The sequence below is a fragment of the Athalia rosae genome, chromosome 4 (genome assembly GCF_917208135.1).
Source record: "Athalia rosae chromosome 4, iyAthRosa1.1, whole genome shotgun sequence".
Lineage (NCBI taxonomy): Eukaryota > Metazoa > Arthropoda > Insecta > Hymenoptera > Athaliidae > Athalia > Athalia rosae.
Window position 1 is genome coordinate 8,875,757 of NC_064029.1, and position 27,662 is coordinate 8,903,418.

The 27,662-nt window shown below is 35.2% G+C and overlaps 3 protein-coding genes and 1 long non-coding RNA gene across 6 annotated transcripts; 2 read left to right on the top strand and 2 right to left on the bottom strand.

The window, feature by feature from the left end:
- Nucleotides 1–275: 275 nt before the first annotated feature.
- Nucleotides 276–4,072, bottom strand: LOC105684419 (eukaryotic translation initiation factor 3 subunit J). Its single transcript, XM_012397733.3, has 6 exons — nt 3,720–4,072; nt 3,530–3,612; nt 3,010–3,123; nt 2,667–2,805; nt 1,302–1,472; nt 276–1,111 (listed from the first exon to the last, which is right to left on the bottom strand). Exons 1-6 carry the CDS (start codon nt 3,733–3,735, stop codon nt 915–917), a joined length of 720 nt encoding a protein of 239 aa, XP_012253156.1. The 5' UTR covers nt 3,736–4,072; the 3' UTR covers nt 276–914.
- A 16-nt stretch (nt 4,073–4,088) lies between these two features.
- Nucleotides 4,089–6,705, top strand: LOC105684418 (microspherule protein 1). The gene is made up of 6 exons (XM_020851442.2): nt 4,089–4,610; nt 4,691–5,063; nt 5,153–5,353; nt 5,441–5,860; nt 5,991–6,206; nt 6,323–6,705. The coding sequence occupies exons 1-6, from the start codon at nt 4,492–4,494 to the stop codon at nt 6,410–6,412; spliced, it is 1,419 nt and encodes a 472-aa protein (XP_020707101.1). The 5' UTR covers nt 4,089–4,491; the 3' UTR covers nt 6,413–6,705.
- Nucleotides 5,737–8,278, bottom strand: LOC112694988. Of its 2 annotated transcripts, XR_003150290.2 has the most exons (4): nt 7,061–8,278; nt 6,314–6,407; nt 6,041–6,165; nt 5,737–5,928 (listed from the first exon to the last, which is right to left on the bottom strand). It is a non-coding gene; the product is annotated as an uncharacterized LOC112694988 (long non-coding RNA). The 2 variants fall into 2 exon arrangements; XR_007278123.1 differs by lacking the exon at nt 5,737–5,928 and having other exon boundaries at nt 6,114–6,407.
- Nucleotides 6,801–27,575, top strand: LOC105684381. 2 transcript variants are annotated; one of them, XM_025746844.2, is made up of 4 exons: nt 6,801–6,881; nt 10,083–23,239; nt 23,396–23,635; nt 24,302–27,575. In XM_025746844.2, exons 2-4 carry the CDS (start codon nt 10,169–10,171, stop codon nt 24,365–24,367), a joined length of 13,377 nt encoding a protein of 4,458 aa, XP_025602629.2. In that variant the 5' UTR covers nt 6,801–6,881; nt 10,083–10,168; the 3' UTR covers nt 24,368–27,575. The 2 variants fall into 2 exon arrangements, with proteins under 2 accessions (XP_025602629.2, XP_025602628.2); XM_025746843.2 differs by having other exon boundaries at nt 6,852–7,007.
- The last annotated feature ends 87 nt before the right edge of the window (nt 27,576–27,662 follow it).

Genomic DNA, 27,662 nt, shown 5'->3' on the forward strand with positions numbered 1-27,662 from the left:
AGATAACTGTTCGTAGTTTTTGCGGCGCCTCCACTCACGCGCTTAACTACTTCTGTAAGTTATTTCGTACGATGAACATTGAATGTATCATTCAATATAATTTGTCGTAAACTAGCTCCCAATATTGTCAACGGAGGCATTCCCCATCACTAAATAGCCTATGTTGTTGACTAGAAAAATTGATTACACGTGTTACATCAAACAGTAAAATCACTTTTGTGAACGCCCTCTGAAATGATTTGGGTGAAAATAAAAATAAATTAATTAAAGACGTATTTTAATATTTGTATTTGAGTGAATCTTTATTAAGTAATATACTCTCTTAAAAATCAACTTTCTTATCAACGGATATGCACAATGTGGAAGCAATAATTAACAGTACAAAATTCATTGGCTAACATTAATTATTGCGTTGCATAACAAAACTGCATTGATCAAGAAAACAAACACAACCAAAAGTTCTGATAATATTAAGACTGGCGTATGATGACAACTGATCAACCCATAGCTCAAGGTATGTAATTGATCTGTTCAATTTTGCTGTAATGCTACATTCAAAGTTATTTGACTTCAAAGTTCATGCTCAAAAATAAGTCTTTGTATCATTCATGCACAAAATATTCCGCCAGCCACAAATAAATGTATAAAAAAAACTGAAACATATGAAAACACTCTGGTTTCAGTATATTTTTAATAATGATGTTTAATATGTATAATAACGGGTATGAATCTAAATGCCTTACAATGTTCAATAATGTACTATTGGTACATTCATCTTGGCTTCATGTTTTTTTGTTTTTTTTGCTGTTATTTTATTACATTCTCGTTAATAATAAATCTATTTGTCGTGTGTTTTCATTTATGCAATGATAGTTGCTTCGTAAGAGTACCTGGATGTTACTTAAATCTTGGCGCTACATGAAATCGTTGAATTCATCGTCAAAACCGTAATCACCATATTCGTTTAAGTGTGTGTTTTCTCCCTCAAGACGCAGTTTCGCTTTGCCTTTTCCTTTATTTTTCTTACCCTTGTCCCCTTTTTCAATTTTTTGTTTTTCAATTGCTAAATTTTCGATCGTCGTCTTCAATTTCTTCAAACTCGTCGAAGACACTGTAACAAATAGATTGATAAATCACAAGCTTCGCATCTGAAGAAATTGATAAAAATATCTATAACGAGAAAATGAGTAAACATTATTTAAGCACAATATGCAAACACTAGCAATAAGTAATCATATGGTGGATTGCGCGATAGCAAAACGAAGTATTAAAAAGTGGATAGTTCCAGATCAGATACTAACGATTTACGGCGATATTTTTAATTAGCTCTTCAGCAAAAGCAGTGAACTCAGCGTGCTTGTTGAATTGATTTATTTTCTTCGAAAGTGCCTCATTGAATTCATCGAATTCTTCCTTCGTATCAGGCATCGCGGCATCGAGTCCTACAGCATTTACTGCATCTGGCGTCACACCTTGAGAAGAATATCAGACTTACATTAAACTGAACAGTAGTAACCAATATTATTTTTCCCACCCTTTAACAAAATGGAGAAATTGAATTGTCGGAAGTAATAAGATTATCACTGGCTTAAACTAATATTAAATAGGAATATAATACTAAAAAGCTCATCAGGAACAATACAGGAGATTCAAAACAGTATGCAAGGAAGTATAAAGACTGACGTAGACACAACAATTCATTTGTGCAAATTGCAATTTTATTAAAATACATAACATTATTAAATTTCATCGTATTAAAAATGCTAATAGATCATATGCCTTTCGTTTATCTCTGGTACAGTTCCTGACAATCATAGATTCATTAATGTAGAGTTTCTAAACTTAATATCATTAAATAAAAAATAATTAACATTACTTTCACTTATCATTTCGTTAATCTTAGGTGGAAATGTTTCTGTGTAATAGTTGATTCGTAATACTGCTTTTTTTGTTACGTATTTGTAGGCAGAATTTAGGCAATGATTAATCCGACAGAGCTCAATGTTACTAATTAATTTAAACTACATTATCTTAACTTTGAATTTTCAGAAAAACTAACTTGCAAATGAAGGTTAAATTTCCGTGCATTCACATATTCCGCTTATCAGCATTTAGCAATATTTCTTCTCCGATGAATCAAGTTCGTTTAATCTCACGCGAATAGTCTACGAATGTGAGCGATAGTATACTTAAAAAAAACTTGCACGTCAGTTGAATGTGAGTATTTGAAAATTTTTATCACTAAGCATAATCAATCCAAGACTTATTTTGATTAAAATACCACAAAAAAACCACATTTGGTTCACTCCGACATTGTAATATTTTTGGCTTATATTGGATTGTACGATAGTACGCGGCAGGAAACAAAATTATCCATGACGATGTCAAGTAGCTGACCTGTGTCCAGTATGTAAATTAATTATTTAAAAAAAATGTAACCCACAAATTTTCTAATAGATCAAAGTACAGCATACTTGAGTCGAAAATTAAATATGGAATATAGTACGATGGGATTAATGACAATAATAATAATATTAACAATAATAACAATAATATGAATTATTCGTATTATCATTATTACTGAGCGAATATTTTCTGAGTGAAATGTTATTTTTTGTCACTTTTTTGTGGTTTACGGGGGCTAAAGTCAACAAGGTTTGACAAACCAAATGTTTCCATGGCTAGCCGAAGATCCGCTTCTTCTTGAAGCCTCTGACGCCTCAGCATCTCTGCTCGCTTCTCCTCAGGTGTTAGTGCTTCTTCCTTTTCTTTTGCTTTCCGCTCGGCCTCTTCCCGCGTCTTTTTCTAAGAATAGAAAATAAAATTAGATAATCAGATTATAGAAATTCATATAAATCATTGATAACAATTCTCATTGACATTATGCATGAAAAAATTCACTTGAACGAAAACTTGATGAGAATCCTTTTTTTTTGTCAACTGGATCATATTGATGAATAAGTAATAATCAAATAAGGAGAGGGTAATTATGAAAAGTCAGGTGCTAACCTCACGCTCTACGAGTTTATCAGCCAATGTTTTCTTAGGTTTTGCCTTGGCTTTTGGTGCCTCAGCAGCCTTCTCGACATCTTTCTTCTCCTCTTCTCCATCTTCCCAACTATCCTGATACACATAGAAATGTATGGAAGTTAGCCAATGAGATATAATATTTTCATAGAGGTATGAAACAGAATGGCACGGAGGTGAGAAAGATTCAAGTGGTTCTAGAGGCAAATCACACTCTATAGTGATCCGTTAGGTGAAGTGATATCATTTTTGAGAACTCATTCTCACACCTTTACCATATTTACAGTTATTGATTCAGAAATCTGTTATAAAAAAAAGAATCAGTTACTTTGGAACGACACGAGTTTCATGTTTCTTAAACAACCCGGAAATCTTTCAAAAATCACGTGCAACAATGAGAACAAGGTTATGGACATTTTTTGATCCAACATATGGAGCACAAGATAAGCTAGCCTTGTATTGTAAAGATGTGGTAAATCATTATCAAATCGAGCTTGGATACCTTAACTTCCTCTTCTTCATCTTCGCCTTCCCATTTATTGGACCTCATTGCGAGGTCGAATTTGGCTTCAACATTATCCGCATCTGCAATATGATACGGGGCCAGTTGTCAAAAAAGTTGAAATATTCGAGACTACCTGTGTTCCGTGCACTAAATTTGCTACGGGAGCTTATTTTTTTTAAATACGTACCCCACTCGTCTTCCATTGTGGAATTTTTCCAGAAATAACACGAATAATCGCAGAAAAGTGTACGCAGTAAAAATCAACGAGCCACACGGGCTTTCCGCACGATCTACGGCTCCGAAAATTCAATTATTCACCGTTGCGGCTCTAGCTGTCGGAATCTTCTACAGAATCTATAGCTACTGCATGGAATTTGTCACAAATACTATCGCGAATAAAATTTCCCTGTGATTGCTATATTAAAATGCAATTCTTCTTACGTTTCACCACAAATCGTCCATCAAATAATGAGTATAATCATTATAAAGTCGATGAAAGAATCTTAAATCTACGAGTTCAGCCCGAATATTTGCAAATCTAGCTGCAGACTCCATAGCCAAAAGCGTACTGTCATCACTTCTAGGGAATTTGGCTGTATTTGATGTTGGTCCATCTCTTGTCAACGCGTCCTTCAATGCAATGCAGCGCGAAAAAAAATAATGTCTGGTTCTATCTTATCCAAGTTTAGTTCGTGGTCAGGCTTCCAAAGAGAAATAAAATACAATAACAATGCGATGGTGTGACTCTTTTTTGATTTAATAAATTAGAAAGAAAATACAAAGCCGTAATAATATAATACTTTGGGTTCGGTGTGGATACTTTCAATTTGTTGAACGAATAATAAATTTGTTGACGCACCATAATTTTCAATCAACATTCCTCCACCGGGTTATCTATTGGGCAGATACATACACATTACGTTTATAGTATAGTTGAATTTGTTTGATAAAACTTAGCAATGGATGTTTCATCTTCGTCAAACATTAACGTTGGAGTTCTACCACATGATACCGATGGGTTTCTAACCATGCCAGTCGAGTCTCCGAACTCAGATGTTCTGGGAATAAAACGCAGAAGGTATCGTAGCATTAGGATACCTGAAGAATCTTATACTATTGTTAAATATCGTTTTTCACATCTACTCAATCTCCTTGCAGCTCTTCACGAACAATAAAACGACGTAAATTCGATGACGAACTTGTCGAAACCACATTCAATCTACAACCTCCAACTGCAGCGACAAAGTCTAATTCGCGATCCCGTACAGTTTCGATGTCTGGTGGATCTCTAGATTTATTACCGGCTCCAACGTTACCAAGTCCTGTTCAAATACCTGCCACAATAACGCAGTCCGATAGATGTAATCGGCGACCTAGTAGACCCAGTGGTTCTAATGCACCGGGTAGAAAAAATAAAAAGAACAAAAATCATCCACATTCTGTTAATGCAACTAAAGATCTCGGCAGATGGAAACCTACCGATGATTTGGCTCTGATTACTGGTGTCCAACAAACAAATGATTTGAGAATGGTAGTCCCCAAAATCTTAGGACCGAAGACTTTCATAGGCCTAACGTGTTATATGAATATTGAATTTTCCATTGATGTTTATTTGCACAGGTTCATCGAGGTACGAAATTCTCTTGTCGTTTTACTTTGCAAGAAATACAACAACGATGGTACGCATTGTTATACGACAGTGCTGTCTCTAGAGTTGCTGTTCAAGCAATGCGTAACTTACATCCTGAACTAATAGCTACAGTCCAAGCTAGAACGCTTTATAGTAAGGCTGAAGAGGATCTTTTGGGGAGTATAAAATCGGTAATATCCTAAATCATTCTCTCGTTCAGCTGTGATTCAAGTTCTTTATATCACAGCATAATCTTTCACTGAGACTAATCTCCACAGACTTCTCAGCCAACTTTGGAAACTTTTCAAGAACTGCTTGAAATAAATGCTCAGACATTTTATCCCGCACGTACAGCAAAAGCATTGATGGCACACTGGCAGCTAATGAAACAGTACCATTTACTACCTGATCAAACAGTTCAAGGTTTACCTCGTGGTGAACATGTGTTGAACTTCTCTGATGCAGAAGATATGATCAATGATACTGAACTTGCCGAACAAAAAGATGAAATAATTGACTCGGAATTAGCTATGGCTGATAGAAAGAACAAGAAAGAGATCCGAATGCTAGAAAATGAACTTGGCAGATGGCAGGTTCTCGTGGACAGCGTCACAGGCATTAATCCTCCAGATTTTGATAATCAAACCTTGGCTATACTGAGGGGAAGGCTTGTCAGATACCTTATGAGATCACGTGAGGTAAAAGACAAGATGAGCCGTGAACTTGGAATTATCGTATAAATTTTCCTCTCAGCAATTTGCTGTCTCTGAAATATAATTAATTAATGGTGTCTACGTTGTTGGTTACTAAGAATGTGACCTCTTTCAGATCACTGTTGGTCGTTCGACTAAGGATCACAGTGTTGATGTTGACCTCACCTTAGAAGGTCCTGCTTGGAAAGTATCCAGGCGGCAGGGTACGATACGGCTAAGAAATAATGGCGATTTTTTCCTATCATCCGAAGGAAAGAGGCCCATTTTTGTGGATAGCAGGCCTATTTTAGCTGGAAATAAAATGAAACTCAATAATAATAGTGTTGTAGAGGTGAGTGATTTATTTCGAACTTGACTTCAGATAAAATACATGTCGTTACTTTATTACTTAGTCCCTAAGAATGTATACCACATTAATGAAAATACTTGGTGAATTACTTGTTGTAGATTGCAGGCTTGCGTTTCATATTTCTTATAAACCAAGAATTGATCTCCGTCATACGTCAAGAAGCAGCCAAGTTGAATCTAAATCCTTGAATGATTTGGGATGGAAAAGAGTAGCATTAGAGATACATTGTACAAAAATTCAGGTTTACAAAAATTTCAATGGACGACTTGTCAGTTTACTAGTCGCAAAAAAATATGAGACCAAGCGCTGATTTGAATTCACGAAGTAGGTACGTTCAAACCACCTCTGGTAAGAAAAGATCTATCTATCACGAAAAATCGTTAGATTTCGACGTTTCTAATGAAAAATATCAAGATTCAACTAGATATATGAATTATGAGTGTTCCGCATACAAATAAAAAACACACGTTCCTTCGATAAATCATATATGTACGCATATTTTACCTATACCAAATATTCCGAATTTAGACTACAATTTTATCGTTATAGAATGTGAAACGTAATCAACAGTTTGGAGTAATTTCATCAGATGGAGTTAGCCGTCGTATTTGTGTTCAACATGGCGTGTGTGTTGTCGCAAGAGATTTTGATAGCCAGGTGAGCTCGCGGTTTTTTTTCTATAATTTAATGGTAGCGAGCGTAATTGTCGTCGGAGGTATATTAAATCAGTGAATGAAAGTGATATTTTCGTACAAATATAAGCGTTAAACAAATGATTGCGACGTGAGTATTGTTTATTATGTTAAATATGTCAACGAAGAGGGCAGACGGCCTACCTGGCAAGGTGCATCCATTCGCAGGTACATACAATACAGTCTTTGGTACACTACAGGTACACGCGACGTAAATTTAAAAGCCTTTTCAGTTGTAATCGTTGCGTCGAATCCAAGGCACGTTATACGATGTCACTTTATAAATCCATATTCCTTGGTATCGTCAACTATTGTTTTCGCCCATCGTTATTCACCCGATATTTTATATTGTCACACAGTTTTATTATTAATTTATGAAGCCCTAGACCCCCCTGCCTCACTCTCTCTCTCTCTCTCTCTCTCTTTTTTCTATCTCTCTCTATCGCTATCTATCTACTTCTACAATTATTATACCACTACTACTTCCGATTAAATTTCATGCAATTATTTATTCACGTGCCTCAGACACACGGTATATTACTATTGTGTCAATGCCTTTTGCTGATTAAAAAAATCTTATTGGAATTTTCCGCTTTCACGATATCTTACAAAAATAATTATTCAAACAGTGTGGCCAGAGACAAACCTCATGCATCAATATCTCTGATTACATTATATTATTGACAATTATTTTTGAATAATTAGCTCAACCCGTATGCAGCCCTGAGATTGTAAATCATTTAGAAAAACTAATACGATCTCCATGATAATTTAGTTGAGTTTGAAACGTTGTTTTTGGTTCTAAAATTAATAAATTCTATAATAACAATGTTAATGTACCGTCTAATTTATGGAATGTTATCGAAGTCCGGTAAATTGAGTACTGATTTTCGTAGAACAGACATGTGTAATTGCCATTCTTGTTTGTATATTTTGTATATTTATTTTATCTACCCTCATTATTTATTATTTATTTTTGGAAAAAAATACAAGAACGTAACTTGAATTCTGTTCATCACGCTCACTGAACAACCAACAACGAATGTATATTACAATGTTTTTATACTACGCGCAAAGTATAAGTATCTCAATTACTGATAGCAAATCACAATTTATGTTTAAAAATAGATGGTATGTCGTTATTACATACACATCGTGTGTATGATGCCAATGGTGAAATGTAATATAAAAACCTTATACTTATAATGACTGAGCGTGCACCTCTATTCAATGTGCTTATATAGCAAATAATTTGAACAGGAATTGATAAACATCTTGAAGAAATACACAAATATATCAGTCAGCTGAAAATACCTTCTGATACTATAATATTACTCACAATTTTTAACAATTTTAATATCTACGTACGTTGGAAATTTTCGAAGTTGTTGATGATATTATTATTCGTGCAATTGAAGTTTTTTTTTATCTGAAGTGAACCTATTATCGCGAACAACGTTTTCTAGTTAGATTTTGTTTCGGATTCTGGTCACAGCTTCGTTGGGCCTCTTTGATTACCCAAATCGTCGATCACCCTATAGACTTTTCTGGTACTGTAATGTCGTACGACTGACATAAGAATTCTTGTTAAATCAAACCGTTATTTATGTTGGTAATTAATTTTGCTTATCGTGAAACGCAGCACAGCACACAACTTGCTTATCAGTATTATAAATTCTCTCAATACTTCGTATACATGTATGCATACTTATAAGTATTGCTATATCTACATTTGATATACTGAAACCGATGATGTTGTAGCTACCGTATGTCGTTGTGTCATACGTCGTATATACATTCATGTCTATTACATATTTTTCTGTTACATGTAGTAAAGAGTTTTAAAGGAACGGGAAAAAAATGAAATTGGAATGCACTCGAGAAGGTTTATCATATTGTCATACACGTTATCAAGGACCGTGATGGACGTATTCCTTATCTATTAAATGCGCTATTTCTGGCCATGTGACCTCTAGAACACTTTTTTGATCTTTGACTGAGTGATAAGAACACGTCAGATTTTCAAAAGTATATATTATTATTTGTTTAGCATTACAAACTACCGTGAAACTTACTACAGACGGAAATCATATACTTCCTGATCCAGTAACGCCGCGATAATGGCATTTTCTTACATTGAACGTATTATATTATTGTAATTAGTCATAATTAGTATGCGTATAACGTAAAACGTGGGTCGACGATTGATACCGGCTATCAACTTTTTTGCATTTTTTTTTACTTACCGTTGTTTCAGTTCCAGCATTGTGATGATAGAGCCTGAGGTGCGATGCCGCAATCCATTTTTTCTTTTTTTTTTTTCAATTAACACCTTACTGAAGAATTATTCTCTTTTGATTATTCCAATCTTGGTGTATTATGCGCACAAGAAATTCAATTCGATGTACGTACATACTGATGTATTGCGTGTTACTCGGATATAATCGAGGATATGATAGAATATTTCTAGTTTGTCGTGATTTCAACATTTTTACCGCGTGCGGCACAATATTTTCATCACAATATAGTTTTGTGCAATTTATGAACGTTATGGACTTTGCTGCGTCAGTTTTGTTCAATCGGAGGGATTAATTAGTCACGACGTAATTTATTAGGGACGACTTGTCGTTATAACATCGACTGCATATCGTTAGAATATATTAATGGACGAACCAATAATAGATTAAATTATTCATAACGGGAAAATTCTCAAACAAACTCGATATCGATTTAATTATCAAATAACATATTATTATACATTTGCATTGGAAAAGCATACTTCATTGATAAACATCTAACGCCTACACACATCTATTTTTTACAAATGAATTGAGATCCATTAATAGAATATAACATAATGTGAAAAGAAATATTTTATAACTCAGAGGATAAATGGATGCCCCTTGCCAAAATATTATTATAATCGATTTTTACAATATGTTACACATTCCAATGACATATCGTACTGAAAGTAGCTTCATTTTATGGTTGTTTGGTGTCCCAGCAAGAGCTGAAGTATTCGATTTAAACATATTTGTTTATACTTACAGTCGTTCCATGAATTTTTACTATGACTTGTACTATAATCATCTCTATAATATACACAATTGTGGACAGAATTTAAAGACATGTCAGGTAAGTGAAAATCTTTTTGTATTCTTTATAGGCCCACACAACCGCTTGAATACATCAATGGCAGCTTGAAAAATGCATGGCTAACTATCTAAGAAAATTGAAGCAAAACAATGTACAATGAACTACAGTGGGAACATGCCAGATTGGCATCAATATAATTCTCCACAATCAGCTGGGTCCGAAATATCATCCATTGGGCAGAATGTAAACCACAGTCCGATTTTTGGACCTGCAAATAGTCCTAGACGAATAAATGGACCAAATTTCAGTCCTGAGGGGTTGAATAAACCCCAAAATGACACAAGTTTCATCCCCAGAAATTTCCAACAATCACCCAATACTCTAAATGGACCCAATTCTGTTCCTGACAATTCTCCCATTGGATCTGTGGTCCAGATTCCAGGATGCCATGGACATTACGGAGCACCTAGCCCCAGAAATACGATGATCGAAGGTACCAACGCTCCTTTGGATTCTAGAAATGTTCCTGTTGGCTCATTGAATGATACAATGGGACAGCGAAGTCAGCAATTGTCTATGCATGGACCTACTGCACATTTGAACTGCCCAACCGTGAATGGATCAATGGGACCAATGGGCCAAAGGAGTACAGCCACCAATCTGCAAGGCCCCATTCCTGCAAGTACTAGACAAGGACCAGGATCTTACATAGCATGTAAAGGTCCATGCTGTAATCCGGATACAAATCTCAGCTACCAAAATTGGGACAAGTTTTCCCCTTATCCACCAAATGTACCATATCGTGAGAACGCTGGATATCCAGTTGATAATCGGAGATTTGGTAATGATTTTAATGTGAGAAAAGATGGTTTTGAAAATCGAGAACAGTTGAACTCTAGCACGTATAATGTAGATTCTAGAAGAAATTTTCCTGATTATAAATATAGAAAAGATCCTATAGTTTCAAGAGGATATGCTCATCCTCCAAGTGTTATACAAAACTACCCACTTCAAAATTACAATTTTCCAACAGATTATCAAAAATATTCTACTTATCCTGTGAAAGAATATCCCAGAGATAATTCAATTGCCAATCCTCAGAATCCAGCGATACTGAAGTATCAGGAACAGAGCGTTATTGTACAACAAAAATATTTCACCAAACAGATACAATATCAAAACGGAGCTATACCAAAAACCATCGTTCCTACAAATATGGCAGGTAATATCATATCGAGAGCACAAAATCCATATTTCAATCCACAATTGGCTAGGGATTTTCCCAGAGATTATTCAGATAGTAGTCCGTTATCAAACAGAAGTATTCAGACTGCGAGTCCGGTACATGCTGCTTATCCAAAATATCAAATGTATCAACAAAAGATTGCTATGCAAAGATTCTCCATGGAAAATCATCTGAGAGAGCTCACTAGAATTCCTGGCTATCAGACACATCCAAAATATCAAGAATGCGTTCTGAGGTACAGAGAGTTGCTGAGGCTGCAACAAACTGTCGATTATCAAAGTACCATTCAAGATACACCCAGAGTTGTTAGTTCACAAGTCAACGAAGAAATACCACCAATTAATCTCCAATTTGACCAAAACGGCGTTCTAATAAACTCAAGTTTCGCTGCTACCGCGTTTTCCAGCCAGTTAAGTCCGATTGATCTACAAAATTCGAAACCTGTACAGAATGTAACTAATTCTGGAGAAGTAAAAGCGCAAAATCTACAACATCCCCAACAATTTGAAAGTGAAGCGAACTTAGATGCATCCTTGCAAGATCAAAGACCATCTTCAATCTCCCAGTCTGCCTTATTGCATCAACAATATTCCAACGGAAAAGAATTTGAACAAGATAGGTATAATATCCAAAAATATGAGAGTGAATCGCTGAATGTGGCGAGTGCTGAAGATGGAAAAACCTTGTCTTTGCATCACAGAAACTCTAAGGATTTTGCCGACAAACCCGAACTTGACGTACGACAATTTCTGGCCAATTGGGATGAATCGGAAGATGAAGATGGCGCAAATGCAAACTTGCCAGACGTTGTTTTAAGCAATTCAACTCCTGTTCTCGTTGTTGAATACGAAAATACAAAAAATATTCCGGATATCCCTGGAGAATCTGAAAATTGCTCAGAGCCTCAAGACTGTCAGGATACAGACGATTGCGAGATGCTTGAGAATGCTCAAAGTGAGACCAAATCTTCTGATCCCGGAGAAGACCAAATATACAAATGTGATTCGGCAACTAGTAGCGGAAACAGCAAACCAGTAGAAATTATTGTTTCCGATTTCAATTCTAGAAAGAATATGACCAGAACTGGAACTGTAATACAATCTACGGATACTGGCACTGTATGTGAAAATGAAAAGACATCACATATTATGGAACATTTAGAAGTTAGTCGTGATATAATCAGTAGTGTGAAACCTCTGTGTGATGAAAAAGGATCTTCAAATGTCAATGAAGATCAGGAAGGACCTGGTGCTAGCAAAATCGATATCAATACAACGGTTGAATCAACAATTGAAAACGAATCGACAATGTCAGAGGCTTATAAACATGAGAATAATTCCGCTATGTGCTCAAGTAATGCAGGAACTGTTGGAAGTGATGATACAGACGTGTCCAGCTGTGAAGCAGAAACTTCTGAACATACAAAAGGGTGTTTTAGGAGCGACGATGATCTATCCGAATCAGATCGCAGCGATAGCATAGATATTCACTCGATGTCAAATTTTATAAAATCACCAAAAACGATAAAAGGTACAGAAATAGATGTTGATGCTCAAGAATTATCTACGATACCGAGTTCACCTAAGACTAACTCCGATATTTTAGACAGTCCCAATTTACAGAAGCCGAGCAGTTTTGTGAGCGAAGAATCACATAATCCAGATGATATCAGTTTACCCGACCTCCCAACATCTGAATGTACACCAATTTCGACTACTTTAAATACGCCGATCCATTCCGATAGCGAAGAATCATCGGAGCCAGTTATTGACTTAACGATACCAGCTAATCCAATAGAAATAATTCAGAATAGCCCAATGTTGAGTTTCACTCATTCTCCAATAAAAATGGAACCGTATGAACATTTAGACGAAAATGAGATAACGGATAAGAGGTCACATGATGCATTGGATTTTGATTTTCAGGGTAGCAGTAGTTGTGACAATGATATTGAAAAACTGACGGACGTAAGTAGTCACACAACCGAGCATTGTAATATTCCACAACACCACGAAGACACTTTCGATTCTGATTGTATTGAAATATTACCTGAAAGAGAACATCACATAAGTAGTGAACGTAATATAGGTGAAACAAAGATAAATAACGTCGTCTCAAATAATGTTTCTCAATGCCATGACTCTGCCGATCAAAATCGATTCACCTCTGACCAAGGAAATGTTATGGCGACTCATCAAGCGAACACCTCCACAGCGGTAATAGATGCGGAGCATAAACCTTGGTCATCAATTACTGTCAAGGAACAAGCCTGTCAGATATCCAATAATATCAATCATCAGGAGACAAAAACGGACACGGATAATTTAGAAACGCTATCAGAAATGAAAGACAGATTGTCTGATACATCAGAAGTTGCGAAACACCATTCGAATGACGATATGACGAAAATATCAAATGCCGACAATCATCATAGCACAGGTGGATGGGCAATTAAATGTTTGACGGAAACCAGCAATTCTCAATCACCTGATAACACAACTGCGTTGAACTTGGTCAAAGTGGAGAGTAATATTAAATCAGAATCAACAGAAATAATTGATGGAATTAGGAATTCGCAAGCTGCGTCCAAGGAAAGCCAACGTAATTTCTCATATCAAAACGATTGTAATATATCAAATGAAAAGTCAGGAGAAAACCAGAAAAATTTCGTCAACACAGAACGCTCAGAGTTATATGCGTCGTCTTCTCCTGCAGAAGATGAAATATATGCAAAAAGTGCAGAAAACGAAGGAAATTTCGGCGGTTCATTGAATATTCCGTTAATTCCAGGTGAAGAATTTGAGGAACCTAAAATGCCTGTGTTACCAATGGAAGGAAATTGTTTGACAAAGATAATAAAAAATACATCACCCATTACTGATCTGGATGTTTTAGGATCGGATGACGAAAAATTGGATAAAATGGATGAGATTTGGATGGAAGTTGGTTCAGTCGATACGGTTAGTAAAGTAACGGATGTGAATATGGACAGCTATACTGTAGATTGCGACGAAAAGTCCGACCGAGAAAAGAATTTATATTCAAAGAACAAGCTGCTCAAATTGCACAAAAATAAATGGAAGCACATCAAAAGTTCGGCGAAGGAAAAAGATACTCTGAAATCATTGAAAAAAGCTGGGAAAGAAAGTAAGCAAAAATATATTACGAGTATCAACCCACAAGAAAGGCAGCTGAATCAGTCTTCTAATTCGGACATAGCGCAAAAAGATACGGTGCTCATGGATAAAGAATGTGCAATAATCGGTAGAATAGATAAATTCGCGGGTATATTAGAAAACGAGCATAATAATACCAAAACACCAATCACTTCTCAAAGTGCAATAATCAACAGAATAGATAGAATGGCAGCAATATTAACGGAAAAGCATAATATTAGCAAAGTACCGATCGTTTTACAACAGACGGGTAACACTTCTTTTAGCGAAGACGGTTACCCGAGCCGCAATGTATCTCTGGAAAATAATGCTACAGAAATAATTAAATGTCAGGAGAAAACGAATCATATAAACGATATCGCTACAAAGTTACTAAATAATGCTCGACTTTTCGAACCGGAGCTAGGAAGGACGGAAGAACTGGAAAAGTCGTTGAGTTGCGCGGAGACCGGCAGAGATAGCAGTAAAAAACGTATAAAGCTCCTTAAAGAATTTCGAAAAGTTAAAAAGACAACGGTAAGCGAAAGCCCTACGTTTCAGTCAACGAAATCTATCGATAAACCAGAAAGCAGTTCAATAACCTTCGATGAAGAAACAGCAAAAACGGATGGTGAAATTGTACAAAAACTGAACGCTAATATGAGGATACCCAGTGCAGTCAATTCCGATAGCTTTGGGATGAATTTGTCACGATTGATCGATTGTCAGGTAATAGAAAAAACGCATACAGATGAAGAAGAAATTATACCATTTGCCGTATCTAGCCAACTTGCAGAACCAAAAGAGAAAGAGAGCACAATATTGTGCGAGAGTAAGAAAATGGAGGAAATTAGCGAATTATCAAAAGATACTTGTGTCTTCAATAATGAAAATTGCATTACAATTGAACATAACAACAATTCTGATAGTCATAAAAACTTAAGTGAAAAGATTGTGGACCTTTTTGACGAAGAAAGTAATGAATGTGCAATAAATTTATCAAAATCATCAAATGATTTAGTTTTACTTCAAACTTCAAACGAAAAAGGTCACGTTTCACACGATAGGTATAGCTCTCAGGTATCAGAATATAATAAAACTGAAGAGTTAACAGAGATTCAAATCAATAATAATGAAGAATCAGTTAACACAAAACCACAAGATGAACAGCATAGTTTTCCGCAGTCTGCGCTCATAAAACAGAATATATTATGCTCTCATTCGGTAAGAGAGGATGATAAATCATTGAAGGTCAATCAAATTGAAGTTGAAAAAGCTACTGAAGTTGATCATGAAAGTAATTTCACCTTGTCGAGCATTGATTTGAAAGAACATACTGCACAGAATAAACAATCAACAATAATTGCAGACTACGAAGAATCTGGAAAAGTTCCAAACGAACCATCTGGAAACTCTGATGATTTATCCAGAGTCTCTGTTGAAAGCGGAAAACTTGTGAATGATATCTGCAGGGACCACACCAACTCTGCCCAGAATTTTGAAACTAGGGCCAGTGAAGTAAATCTGTGTGAATCCAAGGAAAGTAGTCAGCAAGGCGCGGATATTTACGTAGCTGATGATGAAAAGAAGCATCAGCAAAATGTTGATGCGATTTCAGGATCGAAGTTATCAGGTAATCCAGATTTAGCGCTAAGCGATGCGCTCAATATATCGGTAGAAAGCGAAAGAGATTCGGTCAAAATCGAAGATAGAACTGATGATATACAAACCAATGCAGTAGCATCAGACATACACACTAATATTCCTAACAATTCCTTGGAGAATGTGAATGATATTTCAGCACAAAAACTTATGTGGCCTATCGAAAACGATATTGAGTCAAGGCCGCCACTTCAAGAGACAACAAATATTGATAAAACACCAGATGCGAAACACTTGCTCGACCATGAGACAATAGTTGTCAGTGACTGTTCTATAAACCCCTCCAAATATCTACAGAATAGAGAGTCAATATCAAATATTGCCGAAGAAAATTTCCAAATAACCGATGAAATTCAGAAAAAAAGTGCAATATTTTCGAGATTGAAAGAACCACTTGTAAAAGTGCAATCTGAAGAGCCAGCAACAACTGAATGCTCGAAAAATGCCAATCTAGATGACATAGACCTACCTTCAGGTACTGACAGAAGTACAGCTGATACGAATCTTGATGCCTTCGGAATAGAAAATTCTTTCGACTGCGATTTTAATAATTTTGATGTAGCACCAAACATCATTGAAAATATGCATAGCTCTCGAAGTAATAATTGGAAATACTCTAAGGCGTATGCTCGTTACAAAGATTGTGAACGTTACAAAAATCCTGACAATTTGTCAAACCCAATTTTACCAAGTCTGGAGAGTCTGGATAATTTGAATACAGTTCCTGTCTATACGACTAAGGATGGCAAAATCACGTATAGTCCCAATCCAAAATATACATACAGAGCATTGATTGTGGAGGCGAGAGAAAGGGAAGGATATGCAGGTATACGCGAATCGTACTATGGGAATCTCAGGACGCAAGAATCCTTGAGTCACTTGAAAAATCAACCCACTGTACGCAAAAGAAAAAATAGCGGTGGATATACCTACCCTGGAGGTCACGGGAAAAAAAGTTATTCGGAACATCACGAACCGAGGGACCATGGAGAATCCTCAACGAAGAACTCAACTGACCTGTGGGATAGAAGCCGTGTCAACCATAATAAATACTACCATCAATCGAGGGATCGAAGTTCTCATCAATTTTTATCTCGGAATGGTGCACAACAAAAATTTGTCAATAGATACAAACATAGAGAAGGTTCTACTGTTTTCGACGAACGTGGTAGAAGAAAAAATGGTGCTACAGACACTTTTGAACGTAGTAATAGGAAACTCTACAAACAATTATGTGAATCATCAATATCTGAATCTACATCATCTAAAAGTAGGAGAGGCTTGCAATATGATCAGAATACCCTCCAAAATGTTTCGTCAAGAGGACATATTATATCAAGTCATGAGACTGAGAAGAAAAATTTGGAAAACATAATTAGTATCGAAAAATGCGCTACCGATTCAAGTAATGACAATCAATCTAAATTTTTTTCACAATTAGACGAGCTCGCCCTTCTTAAGACAGCAACAGATCAGATTTTTTCGAATGAAAATCCGATAGAAAAAAAAGCTCTACCCGCAACAACTGGGGAATGGAAATCTCAATCTCCAAAAGTAGAAAACGACCGTTTGGATAGTACAAATTTTAAGGAAATTTCAAACAACAAGGTGAGTGAGATACTCAATTTGAAATTAGACTTATTTTCTTCAGAGTGGGAAACGACAACCTGTAACGGTCTGTCTGATCAGCCAAAAAAGTCTCCTAAAATAGTAACACCAATTGAGCCTCTGTTGAAAGAAGTCGAAGAGGATCACAATACGGAAAAAGCATCGGACGAGTTGTACGACGCAATTAAGAGCGTCTGGAAAACTGAAATATCGAAAATAAATAAAAGTAAATTAGGTGGCTCAAGTCTTTTAAATTTCATCAAATCTCCATTCGATGATCGGCACGATGATCCTAAGCACGATTTACAAGATCTGAATATGGAAACGACCGGATCACCAACTAATAATCCCAAAAACAGAGACACGACTTGTGCGATACCAGTTGAACCTTTACGGACTGACAAAGTTCGAGATAGTAAGGTAGAACCAGATTGTACGGAAATGATAAATGAAAGTGAATCATTAGAAAATTCAAACATAGAAGGAGAAGATACCTACGAAAAAAATAAGCCTGAAGAGCCTCATCATGCTGATCCTGGGGCCGAATCAAAATTGATGGAAACATCTACTTTCAAAATGATAGAAACGGACCTCAAAGTTGTCAAAAAAGAAGAAATTAATGTAGATAAAAAAATTGGATCGGACATTTCCATTGAGACTGACCTAAAACAAATTGGTATAAAAGATTCAAAATTAAATGTTGAACCAGGGATTGTTGAACCAATCCCAGAGACAGGAGAATTGTGCGATGCGGATAAAGGGGTTGTTGAACCAATCCCTGAGACAGGAGAATTGTGCGATGCGGATAAAGGGGTTGTTGAATCAATCCCTGAAATAGGAGAATTGTGCGATGCGGATAAAGGGGTTGTTGAACCAATCCCTGAGACAGGAGAATTGTGCGATGAGGATAAAGGGGTTGTTGAACCAATCCCTGAGACAGGAGAATTGTGCGATGAGGATAAAGGGGTTGTTGAACCAATCCCTGAGACAGGAGAATTGTGCAATGCGGATAAAAGGGTTGTTGAACCATTCCCTGAGACAGGAGAATTATCCAATTCGGATAAAGGGGTTGTTGAACCAATCCCTGAGATAGGAGAACTATGCAATGCGGATAAAGGGGTTGTTGAACCAATCCCTGGGATAGGAGAATTATGCAATGCGGATAACATACAAGAATCCATAAAGAGGGACAAAAGAGAAGCAAGAACCAAATCCAATAAAATAAAATCAGAAACTAGAAGTGGTACATCAACAAAAGGTTCACGAACAGAAAACGATGAAAGTCTATCTTCGACATCAATCACCGAACATGAAAATCCATCAAAAAATCAGTCTCACTTTAATAACTATATTGCGTTCTCCCCGTTGAATGAAAGTTTGGAAGATACCAAGGTGATTCCAAAACTTGTGATCAAGAAAACGGACAGTTTGACTTGTAAAAATGTGTGTTCATCATCAATCATGTCTCACGATTCATTTACAGAAAAAATATCAGATAAAGATGAACAGGTTTCTAGAGCCCCTGTGATGCAGCCTAAGATACCAAAAATCTTGATAAGAAATGCAAAATCACGTCCTAGTACACCGTCAATCGAAGAAGTATCAGAAAAAGGGATTTTTTCGGTAAGTACGAGAGAAGACAATAAAGTTCCTAAAGTGAAAATTCGATTTGAGGATAAAAGACCTAAAAGTCCGGCGATATCTTCGAACGAAAATCTATCAAATATCGATGTCACGGAGTTAACAAAAATACCTAAAATGAAAATCAAGATTGACGAAAGACAACCAAAAATGATAATCGAAAACGTTAACACAGAATCGTCTGAATCATCAAATAAGAATCCCGCAAAAACTGTTCCAAAAATGAAAATTAAAACAATCAAAGGTGCATTAAGACGAATCGTAGATGCCCAAATATTACCTGTCTCGATCCCTAGAATATTCATTCATGCAGATTTAGAGTACAACAAACAATCAAGTCCGGAGGTTATTGATAAAATAGAAGTTAGTAAGTCCAATGTAAACACAAAATCCCCTAATTTAATTGTATGCGATCAAGAGACCATGGTGACTAGTGATAAAAAAATTCCAATACTGAAGATAAAGAGGAAAAGCTCAGGTTGCTCTGTCGAATCAACTAAAAAAAGACACACCGTTAATCCTATTCAATCAGAACTGAAGAAATCGAAAAAATCTATGAAACTTATGTCATCTAATGATAAAAAGCAATCTAGCAAGTCATCTGTAACCTCAGAACATCATGAAAACCTGAAGAAACGCGAGGTGGCTCAAGTCAAAGAATCTTACAACCGAGCCAGTTCTGGAAACGCTGAATATTCAGGCACAGTACAGCCTGCTGAATCTGCAAAAAAAGTTGAAGCCGAGAAATCTACGGAATTAACTATTGCTGAAAGAGCGGAAGAAATTCCAAAAGTTATCATCAAGAGAACATCACCGAGTGCAGAATTCAAATGTGAATTCAGCAAAGGTAAACGAGAAGCTCTGATAAAAAACAAAAAATGGCAGCCCGAGGTAAAACTTCAGCGTTCCTGGGTGTTGGATTGCATGGCTAAAGATCTAAATCTGGATAATTTAACGCTAAAAGTTGCAACTTCTGAGAGTATCTTGAAAAAATGTTTATTAGAAAAAAGACCAGACCTTAAGAATTCGTGGAATAAAATCAATCACATAAGTACCAATCGGAATAATAAAGAATTATTCAGATCAAAGTCTGCTTCAGATTTGTTATTTGCCCATGATAGTATTGACACATTTGCTGCATCTGAAGTTGATCCAACTAACTCTTCAACAGTATTGATTACCCGAAAAAGATGTAAAAGTGATTTGGGTACTTCATTTATCGAATATTCTAAAAATCTCAGTATGGAGAAGAAATACGAAGTACCTGACGTGGTTAGTCCAAAGCGTGAACAGAACGACGATTCAGAAATTGATTCTGCAAAGAGATCCAAGTTACAGACTGATGCTGAAACACTGATAACTAAAGAAACATTTCAATCGACAGCCAGCAAAGGTATGGACTTAAATAGCATTGTTGATGAAAATATGAATTCCAAAAATGAATGTTTGGACACATCCCTCATCAATCTGCTCATAAACCCGATAGATTCGATTTCGAATACTGTCGTTAATGATGTAAGAAGAGGTGGTTCTAAAGAAAGAAATTGTGGTGATTCATGCTATTTGCCACTCAGGCGACCATCTTCGTTCAAAATTCTAACAAATTCTGACATAACTGGAAATAATGATACTGATATTTCCAAAGAACATCCCGATCCAAAGGAAAAAGACTCCAATGAGGTTTCAAATGATGATCTATTGTACACAAATAAAGCAGCTACAAATGACGTTGATGAAGAAAATAGTGCTAAAACTGACCAGATTAAAATTGTCCATCCTAATAACGATGTGCCTAATAAATCTGTAATTTCTCGAGAAGTAATCTCGGGCAGTGTAAACATCAATATTTCAAATAATAATTCTGAAATCGGTTGTTCTAAAAATTTAAATGAAGGTTTCATTCCGACACCTATTTTGAATAATCAGGGTGGAATCGCCACATGTGAACATGATATCAAAGACGCATTAGATATCTTCAGAAAGAAGGATGACAACCAGCAAACTTCTGATGAAGATACTTCACGTACAACTTCGATTGAAGAAATCAAGAATTCCGCCCTTGGTCAAAATGTACTTAACAGTTCTGATATGAGTAGTGCTAACGCGACTAAATTGACGAATTCGAATATGAAAATTATTTTACACAAACAACGAGATGATGTGAACTCTGCAGCGCTTATGAAACCTTGTGAAGAAACTCAAACGATAATTGATATCTTGTCAGATTCATCAGCGTGCTGCCAAAACGAAGTGGAAGTTCAATCATCTGCTGATGCGTATGAGGATGATGAAGTGTGCCTGTATCACGAAGATGCTATTCCAACGCAATTCGAATTGGAACTCGAGATCACGGATAATGTAGCAACTCATTCTGCAGAGGTAGCCATACCTCAAGATGATTACTTGGTGGAATATGAAATCTATTCTGTTGATGAATTGAGGGATGATGGCCATCCATCAGGTATCATTTTGGGTAATTCAGAAGACAATATGATTCCTATCAATTCGAAATGTCAAACTGTGCTGCCTATGATAACTGAAACTGATACTTCGCATCTTGATTCAATAAATACAAACCAAGGAGAGCTCTCAAGTCATCCGAAAGAAGAATGTTCAAATTCATCTTTAGATATTGTAAAAAGACGGAAAAATCGTAATTTACGTGACAAAAATGTTACGAAATCCCATGCAGCCGATGAAAAGTCTTTTAGTTTTTCGGACTTATTGGTCAAAGAAGTTCTAGCTGCGAAAGAGACGTTGAGAAAGTGCCTTGCAAAAAGTAGGAGTGAAACTAGATTTAAAATTAGAGCTAGACCAAAAACGGCGGCTGAGAAAAAGCAGGGATCGAGCTTCGATCTTACTACTCTAACAGCCTCTAAAGAAAGTTATACAAAGATTATAGATCACTCCCCGATTAATTCTACTGCTAGAGCCGAAAATCACCAAAATGTTGATAATGCGAACGATAATGAAAATCCCTTTCAGATTCAAACTAAGACTGAAGTTAAAGTTAATACACCTAAATCTGAGAGAAAACATTCCAAAAGTAGCAAGAATAGTTTAATGCAGAAACAATATAACAGCTCGCCTACAGATATACAAGAATATAGGAACGTTAGACAAATCGAAGAATATTTATATCCTAATCATAGTTCAATAGATATTAAAGACAGCATTGATTTTTCTAAGGGTGAGAAAACGATTTCGCTTAAAAATTCTAAATACTTGATAAAAAATAATTCGTATTCCGACTCACGAAAAAAAATGCCTGAACTTATCAATTCCAAAGATAATAAATGTAAATCTAAGTCATCTAGGCATGACATTAATTCTACCAATGTTGGAAAGTCAAAGAATATCGTTCCAAATACCTTAGTACGAGAGTCTTGTGTGAATTCTGGACAGTGTCAAGAAATTTGCTCATCTGATACAGCTAAATATGAGTATAAATCATCTAAAAAACCAATGGACCAGAATGTGAATTCATTACCTGATAACACAAGATTCAAATTTTATAAAATACCGAGAATTGCAAAACCCACCCAATTTGAAAGTGATAAATCTAGTGAAGAACTTCAAGGATTACACAATAAAGATGTTGGGATGCCAATCCTAGAGCCACAAGTTGACTTGAGTGGAAGTTCCAAAGCATCAGAGTTAAATAATGTCTACCGGGAGACCTCTAGATCTCCACCAGTAATAACAAATCAAGAAATTGAAGAGAATCATGGGATTGTAACCAGAGACTTGGCAAGTGAGCAATGTCAGCTATCCACAAAAGAAGAAGAAGAAAACAAAGCCTTAATAAAACAAAGTACAATATCATTTGCTAAAATGGAACTGGAGGTTGCCCCATCCTATGGCAAAGAAAGTACTGTTGCTGATATTGTAAATGACATGGCATACCATGAAAAAGTAAGTACATTTATTTGTTTGTAATTGCCTTGCCTGAAGTTTAATGATTGTTAAATATGGTGTTTCACCTAGATTTCATTATTAGAACTCCTATTCGATCATCCAGTTTTGAACATCTCTCTCATATCGCTGTTCATTCAATCCCTCTTTTTTTAGGCAACGATAAGGCATAGACGATACTGTACATTATGCGAAAGATGGTTCCCCACTGTTGCAAGACACAGAAGACATCTGACTGGATATCAACATCGACACACGGAATTAACACAGAGAAGAACGATACATGCATTGTTCACTCTGTTTACTGGAAGACCGTGTCCCAGGTTACAATCGCCTAACATTGTAAGAGTCGACTGTGAACCAGGAGAACTAACACCACTGCAAATAGCTATACAGGTGAGTTACAATAATGTATCCAATTTTATGTGTCCAATGCTTCACTCTTCTGTTGAAACGTATATCTATACTAGCAGTAGGACTTGAATCAGAAAACAATACGTCTATGTTCATGTTTTGTTGAAATGCCATAACGAATAAGAATAACAACGGGGACATGGCCTCGCCAATAAGGCATAAATTTTCACTATGATAAAGAAAAAACCAACCTATATCGAATCGAGAGTACCTATAATATTTATGAGTACATCGCATGGCAGGAATTGTGTCAGTATTCCTCACAATATTGATTATTTTCCTCCACGAGGTATCCGTATATAGCTACTACAATATTTCTTGCCAGTCGATACGTATCTTTGGACGTAGATAATACATTCTATGAATATTGATTATTCTCCGATGACCGAGTTACGATAAAATTGCTCAATTGCTAATCGAAAACTCGATATTAGTAATGAAAATTCATTACTCAACAAAGGTGATGTTAAACATAATTATGGTGAGCTATGTTTGCTATGATACATAATTATGGTGAGCTAGGTTTGCTAAGATGCTTCTCTTGCTTCTATAAGAACAGAGCAATATTTTTCATTTTTCACATTGAAACACAAAAATACTGATATGCATCATTATAAAGTGACACATAAAACTGAATTTGTGTTTCAGGGAGTCACAAAAGAGTTGAATAAAGTCGATGGTAATATGAAAAAGCCAACTAAAGAAGATAAGTAAGTTAAATAGTTTCATTAACGGGCCATTAGTAGAAGTTACAGACATTATGTGCGCTGTCATTTTCCTGAAATCCAAATTTTGGCGTTAGATGTACAATTGATTCGAATTGAATTCCTTAGATCGTTAGTCAGTGTTACATTCGTAGTTTATTAGCCAAAGATATTAGCAAAGCAAACATTTATATTTTATTCGTGGCAACATAGTCTTCAGATGTATAAATAATGTTATATTAAAAACATCCTAGGTGGGTATAAAATTTTTGATAGTGAAATAATAATATGATATATTTATCTCTTGTTCCAACTTATTGTTAGTATAGGCAAAAAAAAGTTTCATGTGAGCCACGGAAACATATATCTTTTCGTATCACAAAGTTCGTGTAGCTGTACATATATGCATAAATATACATACATATATAAATATACATATATATAAACATACCTATATACCACCGAAATAATTCAGTGCAAAAGTTCGTAGTCATTACAAAAAAAATAGTTTGAAGATAAATTTTATGTATAAACGCTCAATTCTTCACGTCAAGAAATTCATTTTCAATTTACCTATCATCTTTAGGCATTATAATTATATTTACTTTTATGGTGATCAATGGCCTATGTTTGCTTGATTTTGAGCCAAAATGCCGATAGGTTTATAGTTGAAATTGGAAAAAAAAGGTTTCTGAATTGCATGCGATCTCATCTTAAATATATTATTACAATCATTAAATCTAATACGGGATAGAAGCTAAACAATATAATAAGTATATCTAGGTTTGATATTTTGTAAAAAAAAAAAATTAGTCCCTAGCTTTAGATGCTAAAATGAGTTATAAATTTATGGTGTTGAGGTTTACAGGGTTTCGTTTTGTTTTTCAATGTATTCATATATTATATATTATATATTTATTTTATTTTTGCTTAAGGCAAAGGCTTAAGAGCAAACAAATAGAATAGCATAAATGTATATTTCTATGAATTTCAGCGAGTCTTAACTTTTATTTCGAAAGTTAGGTATTTTGACACAATATGCGAATATTATTAGGAGAAATTGTTCCAATCTTTAGATGATGGTATAAATTCAGCCTCAACATTCAAGTTCAGTCATCTTGTACCGTACATTTGATTATAACTTATTCCTCAACGTTTGTTAGAAAAAATAATGTATAGTTGCATAATAATTTTTTTAACTTCTATCTACGACATTCTATTAATTTCTACCGCTTGATCCAGTCCAAATAAAGGTCGCGTCCTTCGTTTTTCAACGGGGCAAATTTTGGTGTACGGTTTGCACTTTAATTCTATGAATGACGTCTTAATTTACACTGTTTGACTCGCACGAGTGCCTTAAATACACCTAACAGTATTCGTCATCATATTACATATGATATGTGTGTCTATACACATATTGTGTTGTGTGTTCTATGTGCCTAAAACTGAGAAAAAGTCATATATTCATTGATGAAATTATACATACACTATTCGTAAAATAAAAGTCATGCATTGATTCGTATATTTCTTAACGAATTATCATGTTTTTTACGTGTCCAACGAGTATGAAATATTCGTACTATTGCGTACATCGGAAAGTTGAATTATTCGATAACATACTTATATATATGTAGAATATACACGTACATATTCCTATAAATGTATATTATGATATTATCAAACACTATTATATTTTTAAGAAAAATATATATGAATATAATAGTATAATCACATACCTACTAATATTATATATTCAGGCTTGTATCGTATGTGTACACCTATATTTACACACATACTATATAGGCTATATGTAATTATTATACACTGTATTTTATTATCGTACACTTGTGTTAATTGTTAGCAAGGATATGGGATTGTTTACAGATTTAGAGTAGAGTATTTCGAAAAATTTGGCGGTAAACTCTGGCATAAAGCGCAGTAACCCCTCAATCATGATTTTTTGTCATGATAACATGACACTTATTCTGGCGGCATTGTTCACATTCTAAGTGCCTACACGTAAATAAATGCCTGGGGTCAATGTATTGTCCTGAGCGTTTCATCTCTCTTAGAAAACTTTTAGTGCAAACACTCTTCAACGTTTTACTCAGATATCTATGTTCCGATATTCCAGAAAATGGTGCCAGAAATTTGAGAACTGTAGCTATAATATCTCTGGAAGTAGAACGACATGATGCAAGCTCATGAGAGATTCAATGTATTACTTGACAATAACAAAGCTTCTTTAAATGAACATAGCCAGCTGATTGAAGAATGCATCAACTAATTACTTGGTAACTGTTAAACACAACCTTTGCACCTGATATACTGCTGGCAGCTTTTGTTTGCAAATTCTTTTGACTACACTTTGAATTACTTAATATAAAGCTCTGATCTGTAACGAAATAGTTGTTATGAATACTTGTTAACTAGTGTGCATGTTATTTCACCTTATTACCAGTTTGGTGTTGAAAAAGACATGATGAAAGATAAAACCTGAATTATAAAACATGAATATATCAGAGCTATGTTAACTGATCCACCCTAAGTCACATCATGTTACCTTGTGCATGTTAAGTTTTTGTTATATCGTACCGAAAACTGATATATTCTATTTAATTATTTACCTTTGTATGCAATTTTACAAGGTAACAGTTATGATTCTTGGACTGTTACTCCATTCCTATATGAATAAAAACTGTATTGTTATTCATGAAATATTACGGAGACAGTTAGCTTCACGTTTTGTAAAAAGAATTATAAATTTCAAATTCTAGTTTCCTTTGCTTCACAATCTTATTGGAAGTGTTTTTTTTTTTTATCAAAAAAGAAGTCATAAATTCCACAATTAGATATAAGAGTATCCTTATTTATAGGATAACATATATTTAAAAACTTTTCCTATTCAGATATAGCTGTACCTGGGTACAATCTATAGTATAAATTAGTCTATAGGTAGTTAAGTTCTGGTTACGTTTAAATATCAATTGTAAAACTGTATACTTGTTCAACAAACCAAATGGAGACTTTTAACGTATCAAGAATTCCTGTGTAGATGTATCGATTTTTCTGTATCCATCAATTCATATACACTTCTGGATGGATAGAAGAATCTTCTGATCAAAATCGTGTGTGTGATATATCACAACTATTGTTTTTGTTAACGTTGGCCTCTTGCACTGTTTTGGAATAAAAAAGAAAGACCCATACTATAAAAATGATCACGTATTATATTCAAGCAACCCCTACATTTCAGAATTTTCATGTAAACCGTTAAACTTTACATAAGATACAATTGCTGTTAC

Excerpts from the sequence above, each read along its gene's own strand:
- LOC105684419 (XM_012397733.3), bottom strand. Across the intron at positions 1,473-2,666 it reads GCTAGCCATGGAAACATTTG|GTGTGACGCCAGATGCAGTA; the intron begins GTTTGTCAAACC and ends ATTCTTCTCAAG. Across the intron at positions 1,112-1,301 it reads TAAAAATATCGCCGTAAATC|TGTCTTCGACGAGTTTGAAG; the intron begins GTTAGTATCTGA and ends TATTTGTTACAG.
- LOC105684418 (XM_020851442.2), top strand. The coding sequence starts at position 4,492 with ATGGATGTTTCATCTTCGTCAAACATTAACGTTGGAGTTCTACCACAT. Across the intron at positions 5,861-5,990 it reads ACCTTATGAGATCACGTGAG|ATCACTGTTGGTCGTTCGAC; the intron begins GTAAAAGACAAG and ends GACCTCTTTCAG. Across the intron at positions 6,207-6,322 it reads ATAATAATAGTGTTGTAGAG|ATTGCAGGCTTGCGTTTCAT; the intron begins GTGAGTGATTTA and ends TACTTGTTGTAG.
- LOC105684381 (XM_025746844.2), top strand. The coding sequence starts at position 10,169 with ATGAACTACAGTGGGAACATGCCAGATTGGCATCAATATAATTCTCCA. Across the intron at positions 23,240-23,395 it reads ACATGGCATACCATGAAAAA|GCAACGATAAGGCATAGACG; the intron begins GTAAGTACATTT and ends CTCTTTTTTTAG. Across the intron at positions 23,636-24,301 it reads CACTGCAAATAGCTATACAG|GGAGTCACAAAAGAGTTGAA; the intron begins GTGAGTTACAAT and ends TTTGTGTTTCAG.